A 12,142-nucleotide genomic window follows, 5' to 3' on the forward strand; every position below is an offset into this window, starting at 1 on the left:
CTTTGAATAGTTTTGTCTGTCTGGACATTGTATTTGTCTAACAGTGTGAATAGATGCCCCATGTCCTTTATGTTGTTTACTGGGTAGCACTTGGAATGATCTCAAAGAACTTCAGTTGGATAGCTGGATATGATAGAGTGAAGTGGGGCAAGAGGCAGCCTCCAGTTCATGTGTTGCCTGTTGGTATTTCATGCTTGACTGGATAGGTCCTCTGTGAGGTTACTTGGTGGTGTGTGTGTTTTATAGGTGGAGCCTGTTTGGCTTTCCACTTTTTCTCTTGTTTTATGTAAGCAGGTCAGATTGGAAGGAGGAAGTCCAGTTCATGCGTATCTTTTGCTTCATAGTAAACCTCCTGTCCACAGACCTTTGGTCTGTTGGTTCAGTGTTGATAATTTTGATCAAGCTGACAAGGTGATTCTCAGATTGTAGTTCCCTGTGCTCTGCCTCTCTGCCTCCAGGATGTTTTGTCTGGGATAAGAAATGGGATCTGAGAAAATAAAGTCTGAGTGGCTACAAGGCCTTTCCTCCAGCCCCATCTCAAGCAGTTCAACAGATTCTCCCCTACCTGCCTCTGCCACCAGTTCTTATCTGTAAGGAATGGATATTTAGGAAAGGGTAGGGCCCTTTAGGACTCTCTTAAGAGAGTCCTCTCTTAGGAGAGTGAGAAAATCACATGCTCCTTGCGGAGCAGAGAGGAGCTTTTAGATTTTGCTGTCCTACCTTGAGAGTTTAAGTTTCAAGTATGTTCTGGTATTTTACGTTCCAGACAAGTATGTTCCCTAAGGGTAGTTTACATACATTAATTTACTTAATCCTTATCAGATTATTTTATCCTCATTTTATAGCTCTGAAAACTCAGACTCAGAGAAACAACTACTTAAGATGATAAGTGATTAACAGCCAGTGTTTAAACCCACGTTTGTCTGACTCTAGGGTAAACAATCTTTTCACTGTGTCACACTGTGATGTTTTATGAAGATTTAGTATCAGAATTATAGGCAGCCTTCGGGAGGGAAGAAACTGCTGGTAGGAGTACCAGATAAATGTGCCAGGGCTTTGTGATCTGCCTCTCCCAATCCCAGCTCGTCTGTATATCTTCCCTTAGTTCCGTATTCATTATTTAGCCTTGTCCAGCAGTGATTTCAGTATCTATCCCTCCTGCATAGGCTCACTCTTTCCTCTGCTTACCCTGCTTCTAGTTTCCCTATTATTTATGGACGGCTCACTGTTATTTCCCTCCCTTCCAATTCTCTTCCTAATTATAGGGACATCTTTGAAAGCTCTCAAATGTGCCCTATAGTTATTCTCAGTTTCATTCTCTTATTCCTGCCTTATACAGTTTTCAGTCTCCCAGCACAGAAACCAATGTGTATTTGAATTTTTTATTTTTTTCAGACTGGGAGACAAGACTTGAAACCAAAGAGTCAACTACAAAGCCCAAATTACTGAAGATTTATTTTATGGGGTAATAATGGAAAGAGAAGGTCTCTGGCATTCTTCTTTAGGGGAAACCTGGGAACCTGATAATTGGTTAGAGGGGCAACAGAAAAACCAGGATAGACACCTGGGCCAAGTACACATTACCCATAAGGAAACCCTCACTGTGAGAAGGACATGTGGAGGTAATGAATTTGAAAGATGTTTCAGTCAGGGTTCAATCATTGATACACAACAAACTATTCCTGTGGGGAAAAGTCCTCACAGTTGGAATTCACATGGAAAAGACACTAAACAAAATGCTGAATTAATTAAAACTCAAAGAATGTTTGCAGGAAAGAAAATCTATGGATGTAACGAGTGTGGGAAAACCTTCAGCCAGAGTTCATCCCTCCTTAAGCACCAGAGGACTCATACAGGGGAGAAACCCTATAACTGTAATGTATGTGGGAAGCACTTCATTGAACGCTCCTCGCTTACCGTGCATCAAAGAATTCATACTGGAGAGAAACCTTACAAATGTAACGAATGTGGGAAAACCTTCAGTCAGAGCATGAACCTTACTGTTCATCAAAGAACTCATACTGGAGAGAAACCATATCAATGTAAAGAGTGTGGAAAAGCTTTCCGCAAGAATTCATCCCTTATTCAACATGAAAGGATTCATACTGGAGAGAAACCCTACAAATGTAATGAATGTGGTAAGGCTTTTACCCAAAGTATGAACCTCACAGTGCATCAAAGAACTCATACAGGAGAAAAACCCTATGAATGTAATGAATGTGGAAAAGCCTTCAGTCAAAGTATGCATCTTACTGTTCATCAGAGAAGCCATACTGGAGAAAAGCCCTATGAGTGTAGTGAATGTGGAAAAGCCTTTAGTAAGAGCTCAGCTCTTACCCTGCATCAGCGAAATCATACTGGAGAAAAACCCTACAAATGTAACAAATGTGGGAAATCCTTTAGCCAAAGTACATACCTTATAGAGCATCAGAGACTTCATTCTGGAGTAAAACCTTTTGAATGTAATCAGTGTGGGAAAGCTTTCAGTAAGAATTCATCTCTTACTCAGCATCGGAGAATTCATACTGGAGAGAAACCTTATGAGTGTATGGTATGTGGAAAACATTTCACTGGGCGATCATCCCTTACTGTACATCAGGTTACTCATACTGGAGAGAAGCCTTATGAATGCAGTGAATGTGGAAAGGCCTTCAGCCAGAGCGCATACCTTATTGAGCATCAAAGAATTCATACTGGTGAGAAGCCCTATGAATGCAATCAGTGTGGAAAAGCCTTCATTAAGAATTCATCCCTTATAGTGCATCAGAGAACTCATACAGGAGAGAAACCCTATCAGTGTAATGAATGTGGAAAAGCTTTCAGTCGGAGTACAAATCTTACACGGCATCAGAGAACTCATACGTGAGGGAAGCTTCCATGGGATCCTTCACCGTGATGAACTCTTCAGTGATAATCAGATAAGTCATGTAATGTAGAAACCTAATAAATGTAACGATTGTAGTAATCTTTTAGTTGAAGTATAATGTACCATATCAGAAAATACAGACCACTGCAGAGAAACCATATAAAAGTGGAGAAATCTTGATTCAGAAAGTAAAACTTTATACCGGAAGGTTTAAGTAGCTAATGTTCTAAGCAATGAGGATTCATGCTGAAGATAAGTTCTATTGTATTATACTGCAGATTCTCCTTTGGACATCAGAGACTTCACACTGGAGAGGAAATGTGAGAGTGCTTAACTGGATAGCCCAAAGACCTGGTATGTAGTCCTGATCTGCCACTAACTTGGACAAGTCACCTACTTTCACCGGGTCCCAGTGTCCTTATTTGGTAAATGAGGGATTTTAGATTTAGAAGGCTCCAAGATCCCTATAAGCTCTAAAATGCTACAAACATAAATATGCTTGATTTTTCACCATGTTATATATGTTATCTAGATGCTCCTGTTCCACAATCTGGTTTCCCTGAATGTTTTGAGTCAAAATTCTCTACCTATACCAACTTCTATTATCCCTCCATGTCCTTCCCCCTCCCCCTGTTATTTTCTCCTCTGAAATATTGGCTGCTTGCTACCAGGTGATAGAATAATTGTGCAAATCTTAATGCAATAGCATGCTGTTTTAAGTTCTCAATTAACAGTCATTAAACTATTGTTAAATAAGCTAATTACTTAGAAAACAATATAACAAATATAGTCTTTGAGTACATAGGATTCAAATACATCTTTGTGTTGTACTCTAACTATCAAAGTGGAAAGGAGAAGAGGCTAAACACTAACAGACATGAAAACTTGACATGTTAACAAAATCTTTGCTACTCACAACATATTCAAAACAATCATAGAGAAAGATTTTATAGATCTATAGTTATGAGAGTAGTTAAGGCAATTTCATTTATTTTATACACATTTAATAAGTGCTAAATAGGTGATAAATATGATTAGGAAATCAAACTGCATAAGATAGTCTTTGTTTTGTTTTCTAAGGGCTGAACCGAGAAACTGGCAGTGGGATGGGAGAGGAAAGGAAGAATTCAAGCAATAATAAGGCAGAATCTAGGTAATGTAATCCATTAAATGTGAGCACTTGAATTTATTTGGGTGGATGGGTGCCATAATTAAGAACACAAAAAGTTGACCGACTTTGTGGGGCAATGATGAGTTTGGTCTGGGGGTATTATATGAGTCTGTGGGTATCCAAGTGAAGATTCCTGATAGGCAGTAGAATAAGAAGGGGCAGTGATAAAGGGTTTTCTGGGAGTACTGTCTTTGAATGCAGTAAGCGGAAGGTGTCATCAGTAGAAGCTGAGGGGAAACAACAGGCAAAAGAAAAATGAAAAACAGAAAAAAATCAGGAGAAGGTGGTGGCATAGAAAAAAGAATTTTAGCATAGGGATAGGAATACTTCATATTTTCAAATGCCACAGAGGATTAAAGTAAGGTAAAAATAGAAAATGGCCTTTGGTTTTGGTTATTGATAACCTCTGTAAATTTTAGTGGGTTGAAGAGTGAGTTAAAGGTTGAAAAGAACTTAGTAGTTTGAGAAAGGAGAGATTTAGGAAGATAACTAGAGAGAGATTGTGGTTGAGAGAGGGTGTATATATCAGAAGAGCTTTTGGCTACAAATAATAGAAAGCCCAGATAACAATGGCTTACAAGCAAATAGGGATTTGTTTTTCTCCCATAACAAATCTGGAGGTGGTTGGCATTGGTTCAGACAAAATAATTCAATGCCTTGAGTTTCATGACTTTTTCATCATGTCACATGATGGCTCCTCCTATAGCTTCAGGTAAAATATCTGCATTCAGAGCAGGAAGAAAGGGTGTGTGTAGCACCAGCAACATCTGTGCCTTTTATCAGAAAAGGTTTTCCCAGAAGCCCCTCAGCAGACTTCTGCCTAAACCTCACTGACCACAGCTGTGTTGCATGGAGGCTAGGAGCAAAGGAGGCTGAAAAAAATAAGTACTTAGCTCTTCCAGCCTCTATAGAGGAGGTAGGCAAGGAAAAGGGGGGATTGAGAAAGGTGTTGATTTAGCCAACGAATAATCTGCCAAGAGCGTTTGTATGATTTAAGGTAGAAGAACTGAGCATATTTATCACTGCATGGGAGAGTCTGAAGGTGCAGTAAGGAGGGGATGTGCAGCTCAAAGTGGGAAAATAAGACTTGGGGCACAGGTGGAGGCTGCAGGGATCTTTTTCAACAGGAGGAAAGAAACTTTCCACTGGGAGAGGTGGGAATCAAGAAACGATGGGTACAGAAGATATTTGTGGGTGGCAATGGAGGGAGGTTCCCCATGGACTCTGAGTGTTTGGAATTTGAGCAGTTTGGTCTCTTTGGGCTACAGGACCTCTATGGAATTAGAAAAGGCAAGGACTAAGGAGGAATGAAACACTGAATTAATTGTAACCTCAGAAACTTAAGATTTTAAATAATGTCTCTCCCTTGCATCCAGCTTCTTCCTTTCCCTTCATGTATTTTCTTGTTCCCCACCTGATCTCAAGAGACAGAAATGGAGGGGAAGAAGGAGGCAGAGAGATGGGTAGAAAACAGATGGAAGATTATAAAGACAGTAGCAAAATTAAAGGCTCAAAAGGAAGGCAGAGGACAAGGGGGAAAGGAAGAATAACATGTATTGAAGCCTAAGATGGATGCAATAACCCCAAACTGGTAAAATATTAACACTTAGAGGGAGCAGCAGGAGAAATGGGTCAGATAAATGAAGGTTTCACTACTTTTTCAGGAGTTTTGGAAGCTTCGGGCCTTGGTATGTCAGTGCTCAGCCATTCTGGGCAACAGTCAGGAGGAAACTTCTGCACCTTTCCTCTATCAGCAGGGGCAGGACTCCTGGTCCCACTTACTAGACATGAGACCTTGTGCAAGGCACTTAATATATAGCTGTCTCAGTTTTCTTATTTGTTAACAGTGCAAACCTCATAGCTTTGGATTACATTCAATACTAATGTAAAGTGCTTATGAAAGTGCCCAACACATATTTAGTGCTCAATAAATATTTTATTATTATTATCCTTATATATCTGAAAACAGAACAATATCCAAACTCCTTAGCATGGCATCCAGAACCCTTAATTATCTTAGGCTCTCAAAGCAAATGCCTTGTAGGAAGGTGATATAATTGTAGGAGGCTCTCTCTTTCCCCCACCCCCCCACTGGTGTAATAGCCTCCTAACTGGTTTCCCTGTATTCCCTCTAGCTGCACCACAGCCTGTTCGCCCCACAGCGGACCAGTGATTCTGTCAAAATGTGTTCAGCCAAGCCACTCTTTTGCTCAAACCCCTTCGATGGTTTTCTGTCACACAGAGAATACATGCAAACTTTTTACGATGGCCTTCAAGCCCTCTAATTACCCTTCCAACCTCCTCTCCCACTCTCCCTTGTTCACTATGCCCTCTCCTGTCACACTGGCCTTGCTAAACCACAGGCTCACCAAGCACACTTCTATCTCTGGTCAGCATTTCTGTTCTCTTCCCAGATATTCACGTGGTTTCCTTCCTCACTACATTCAAATCTCTGCTCAAATGTTACCTCCTCAAAGAGAACTAACTTCTCAAAACGCTCCTGAAAATAATCCCCACCTCCCCACCCCCGTCACACTCTAAACCGTAACACAGCCTCAGTGTGTCATCACTACCTAATCAATATTTTATGTTTATTGAGTACCCCCTCTAGTAGAATTTAACCTGCGTAAGTTCAGGGTTTCACTATTTCTCCAGCCCCTAGCACAATGCCTGACACATAAATGCTCCAAAAGTGTCTATAGAATGAAATCTTCAGTAAAAGCCAAAACAGAATGCCACAGTGTCACGTAAGTAAAGTCACTGACACTGCTCACTAAGAGGTGGCCAACAGTTTCCTAGCTGACAAATCTCAGGTCCCGTTCTTGGCTCTTTTTCGCCACCGACAAAGTTAAAACTCTCTCATCTTTCCTTCCCAAGCTCCGTGAAAATTCAAAGGCAACTAAATATCTCCAGTTGGAGCTTTCTATATTTTACCTCATCCTTGCCCGCCTCCGCAAAATACTGTCCACAAAAATAAATACCACCTTTCTAAATACCACCCAGTTGTACAAGACAGACTCCTTGGCATCCAGCTCCTTCCTCCTGATAAGTCGTGGAGGACCAAGTTTATTCTACCTGTCGACGTTTCTCGCTCCATGCCCTTAGTACCGTGGCCACCACTCTGGTCCCAGCCTCTATCCGCTGGGTCCTGAACTGCCGCAGCAGCCTCCTCACTGGTCCGCAGGCCTTCAGCCCGCACCTCCGTCCACCCGGTCCCCGGGCCCCACTCATCGCCCGAACCACGCCCCAGCCCGAACGCCAGGCCACACTGTTAGCATTTTTTGCATCCCCGTGGCCGAGGCACAGCCCCGCTGCCTTCTCAAGTCATCTCCGCGCGGTCCTCCCTCAGGAACGCTCCTTTTCGACTTGTCGCCTCCTTCTGAGTCCTTGGGGGCCGTCCTGGATTAGCTCTCCTCACCGGATCAGGTGCCGCTTCCTCGGACTGACCTTCCTTATCCCTTCGTTAACTTTTCGTTGGTCTCTGCCTTCCCTAGTCTGACCAAGACGGAACCAAATCCGCACGTGAGGGTTAGCGCGCGGGTGGTTACCTGCCTAGGGAACCGTGACGCCTCCGCCGAGGTCCCTGGGAAATGTAGTTTCTGCAAGGAAACCCCCTTGGCCTGGGTGGGGTAGGGGGTGGGGGTGTTGAGCGGCGGGGCCCTAATCTGCGCAGGCGCGCAATATCAGTTTCTCCGCCCGGCGCTGGTGCGGGCGCTTGCCGCCGATTCGCCCTCTGGGAAGTGGAGTCTGCGAAGCAGAAGCGCCGCAGCTCTGACTTGAGGGAATCCGGCTCGGCGGGTCTCCCGGCAACGCGCAAGCGCAGTTCGGATGCGGACTGCAGACTCCAGCTCATTGTGTTCTGCCTGCGATGTGGCGGTGGCGGTCTCTCGCCGCGGGCAGAGGCTCCTCGAAGGGCAACCCAGTGGTGACTAGACACGGTGGCCGAAGCCGCATCGGGAGAGCGGGAGCAGCCTTGGGGTGGTGGAGCCCGGTGGGAAGGGCGGATGAAAACCGAGTAGGTCTGGGTCGTGGTCCGTTCTGAAGGACGGTAATCTGACGCCCCAAACTTCCCGGGACGTATGGCTAAGGTTTGATTCCAAAGACAAAAAGGCCAGGTGTGAGCTCTCGGGTTTAGGGTCCGAATCTGCGGGTGCATGTGGAGAAGGATGCGGTCAGGGCCTCTGGCGTGTGTTTTGGAAACGACTCCGGGAAGCCCATTTACGCCCTGTGGTAGATGCTCCCGGTGTGGTCCGGATCACAGTGTCCGGAACTTGCTGAGGCCGGGTCAGCAGCTGCGCAGCCCCTGCAGCAGCTTCCCAGGGGACCTGGCAGGGGGCGGGAGGATGGTTTGTACGATTAACATTCGTGGCGCCCAACGCCCACTCCCACCCCCACCCCCACCCCGCACAAATACACTGTTTCTCTCCCACCTTTGACTCCAGGTCTCCCAAACTGGGCGCCAGAGAAGGAGAGGCCTGAGGCCAGAGAACGGCATGGCCTTGAGAGACGTCTCGACAATGAAACTCCAGCCTTCTTAGCTTCTTTTCTAGGAGAAAGAAGACGACCCTCCTTCCCTACTTCTTTCACTCCCCGCCCCAGGATTAGGCAGCTGTCCAGGCAGGAGACACACTTTTCTTGAGATCTCTCAGCATAATTTAAGGGCAAAAGGCCGGAGGGTGTGTAGAAAGTGTGAAAACGGGCTGGAGGATGCTTTCTTCAAGAAAAGTCAAAGTATTTAAAGATACAGAAGGAAGATATGGAGGATCTGACTCAGATTGCTAGGGGGAAAATTGGTGGGGGGTGGTGGGAGTAGCTGCAAGGTGAGCTATTCCCTTTACAGGGGAGGCCATCAGAAAGACCCTCCAGGAGGAGAGAGGATCGGGAGCAAATAGGGACTAAGAATTCACTACCTGGAGTATTGGAGGATTCCCAGGGTGTGAATACTCAAAGCCCCACTCTGGACTGCTGTGTGATATCTTTTGACCCAGTCCTCTCCTCATAAACAGTAGAAGGTGTTACCAGCCTGAGGCTCATCAGAGAAGAAGGAATGGCAGTCAGGTGCCTGCCAACTGTGGTCCAGGTGAGTGAGGGATTGCTGTGGGCTTCCCCCTCTAAATTGCCTTAGGAGATTTGAATGTAGTGGTTGAAGAGGGTGGGCCTGTTTCTTTCCCCTGACCAGGAGCTTTTTTCCCAGTCCAGTCTCACTCAGGAGCCTGACCCGCTCCTGCCCACCCCCCCACCCCCCCATCTTGGGCACATCCTGGTGGGTGTCAGAGCTCAGGAACTTGCTAAAGGTCACCTAAGTGACACAACTGGAAATGAAACCCAGGTTGGTCCAAAGTGGAAACCTGCACTCTTTCCACTAGCAAGTAAAATAAGTGTCTAAAGTGGTAAAGGCAGTACCTAACATAGGAGTGATAGAAGAGAGAAATTGGAATGCTTTCTTAGAAAGGTGGGATTTACTGGGCTTTTTTTTTTTTTTTTTTAATGATATTTGGCTTTTTACTTAAGAGGAATATTGGGTACAAATGAAATCATTCTAGTGGTATGTTTTCAATTTCAATAAATTACTAAAAAGCTTTGAGCAGTGCTAACTTCTTTAGAATAAGGGTATGGACTCCACTTTGAAGGAGACAACATTCATTTGAGTGTACAAATTCTGATGAATTTGATAAATTTGTTCTAATTCATTCACACTTAAACCTGTCCAGGGCAGGAATCTGTGGCAGAAATCACTGGAAGGGCTGAGCAGCCGATTGAAAGTGCCATGTCAACCCAGTCCCAGCTCACTGGTTGCTCACCCTTCTCCTTGGTTTCTAGCTTGTCCTTTAGAACCCATCTCAGGCACCACTTTTTCTTTGAAACCTGTCTTCACGGTGCCAGTCCACTGTGATATTTCTCTTCCCTAACCTTTTCCTCAAATTCATTGTTGGTGTCACACAATTATCTTGTGTTTACAGGCTGCCATAATTTTGGTTGCCATTCAGCAGACCTGTACTAGGGATGTAAAATGTGCCAGGTATTAGATCTATGCCCATGATACAAAGGTGAACAATGGTCCCTGACAGATTGGTTCATGGGTTCAGTCCAACAAATGTTCCTTGGTTCAGCCTACTTTGTGCAAGGCTCTGGGTGCAGGTAACAGAAACCTAACTCAGACTACCTTAAGCAAAAGCAGGCCTTTATTGGAAGGATACTGGGATATTGCCCAAAATCCAAAGGCCAAAATGCACCTGTACTTCAGCTATGCAAGTGGGGTCTAGAATAATCTAAAAGTCCTTTCTCTTGGACCGTTGCCTTTCTTCTCTGGGCTTCTACTTAACTCTTCTTTCTCAGTTCACACCAGCTCCCTTGGCCTCTCAGCCAAGAGTTTCCACAGAAGGTACTAGTTGTGATCAGAGGGAACAAGGTCACATTGTCCAGAAGGACTGTTGCCATGGGAACCATGTATGTGTGTTGGGTTCAGCTGAAGAAAAGCAGGAGTTGCTGACTAACACATTTGTAACAGGTGCTGGGTACATGGGCCGTGTTCTAGAAGACATGATGGGGAAGACAAGGGAGATGTGGAAATGGTCCATAGCTTCTTGGAGTTAACAGTCCAGTGGGGGAAACCAAAAGTAAACCAAAACTCAGTAAAGTGGGACAGTGCTTGGATGGCCCTGCACAGGTGATATGGGAGCAGTTGAGGAGGGGTGCTGAAGAGGTAATGCTGAAGCCAAGACCTGGGTAGGATTGGTCATAGGGGTGGGGGTACAGGCAGGGCTGTGCAGATTGATGGAGATGGGAGAAAATGTTTTGGGCAAGATGAACAGCCAGTGTGAAGTCCCAGTGCTGAGGAGGCCTATCTTCTCCACAAGGTATTTTTCTTCAGGGGAACGAAGTCTGATAAAAGCTTGACCCCTAGGAGACCCTGAGGAAGTGCTTCCCTTGTCACAGCACGCCATCCCCCTTCTGTGCTAACAGCCCTGCAGACGGTCACAGCATTTCCCAGAGACTCATGTGAGGGAGTAGCCACCAGTCAACGGGGATGGGTTTGCCCTTACAGGAATCAGTGACCTTCAAGGATGTGGCCGTGCTTTTCACCCAGGATGAATGGGCGCAGCTGAGCCCTGCTCAAAGGGCCCTGTACAGGGATGTAATGCTGGAGAACTACAGCAACCTGGTGTCCCTGGGTAAGTGGGAGCCTCTGAAGGCTCATCTTCATATTTGGAGATTACTTTGGGACCCTTAAACTGGTTCCATACAGAAGTTTGGGTTGGGAGTGAGGTGTTCTGAGGATGTTATCTCAATGCCTATCCTTTGTGTCCTGGCACAGGGCTCTTTGGAGTCTAAGTGCAGATGTCTCGAAGGTGACTAGAGGTCGAATCCTCCCTCCCTTCCAGCAGAGAGAAGGACGGGAACAGATTCTCTGTGTCAGGCCCAAACCATCTTTTCCTCCTTCTGGGAACTGTTGTCTACCCTGGGCCCCTATCAGGTCACCTTTTCCAGGAAGTTCCACGGACCAGATCTCATCCTTGCAATGATTTTATCTCTAGTATGAACAGATATGGCCCATTTTTTTTTTTTTCCCCTCAAAAACAGGACTCTTAGGACCCAAGCCAGATACGTTTTCCCAGCTGGGAAAAGGGGAAGAATGGATGCCGGAGGACTCCTTGGGAGGCTTCTGTCTTGGTAAGCATCCTGCATGTGGGAGGCATTGGGAGGAACACAGCACGTGCGCCAGGCCTGTGGACTGAGAAACGGGCATCTTTTTCCCTTCATGTTCACCTCAGTACCTTGTTGCCACATTTGTCCCCACGTGCATGTGGCACTCCTTGCTTCTGGCAGTTTGTGCCTCCCTGGATCCTCCTTCCCATGATTTTTCTTCTCTCTCTATTTGGCGTAGAGGGACAGCTCCCCACTGTGCTTGCGTGTCCTGTTGTTCCCTTCAGCATCTGACCGTGCAGTCTCTGCTCACACTTCTCCAGTGAGGAGGAACAGCATGGGTTACACACAGCTGAGCAGCTTCTGGTCCTCAGGGCCAGTCACCATGTGCCTACTGAGGCAGCTCTTCTAGCTAAACATTGCACATTTCTTCAACCACCTTCATATTTGTTCATCCACGT

At 45.5% G+C, this 12,142-nt stretch overlaps 1 protein-coding gene across 14 annotated transcripts in view; it reads left to right on the forward strand.

The window, feature by feature from the left end:
- Positions 1-12,142, forward strand: part of ZNF454 (zinc finger protein 454) — a 48,902-nt gene that overhangs the window by 17,540 nt on the left and 19,220 nt on the right. For 4 of the 14 annotated variants that reach the window (XR_014261833.1, XM_082455109.1, XM_082455106.1 and 1 more), the window contains 4 exons: positions 1,396-8,052; positions 8,480-9,117; positions 11,083-11,209; positions 11,619-11,708. Coding sequence is in view for 13 of the 14 variants with exons in the window: in XM_082455109.1 (XP_082311235.1) it covers positions 9,085-9,117; positions 11,083-11,209; positions 11,619-11,708 (250 nt within the window). In the remaining variant the exon portion in view is untranslated. The remainder of the gene's footprint in view (positions 1-1,395; positions 8,053-8,479; positions 9,118-11,082; positions 11,210-11,618; positions 11,709-12,142) is intronic. The other 10 variants (XM_082455108.1, XM_082455104.1, XM_082455105.1 and 7 more) reach the window with 9 other exon arrangements.

Source organism: Balaenoptera physalus, assembly GCF_965194825.1.
Source record: "Balaenoptera physalus genome assembly, chromosome: 3".
Lineage (NCBI taxonomy): Eukaryota > Metazoa > Chordata > Mammalia > Artiodactyla > Balaenopteridae > Balaenoptera > Balaenoptera physalus.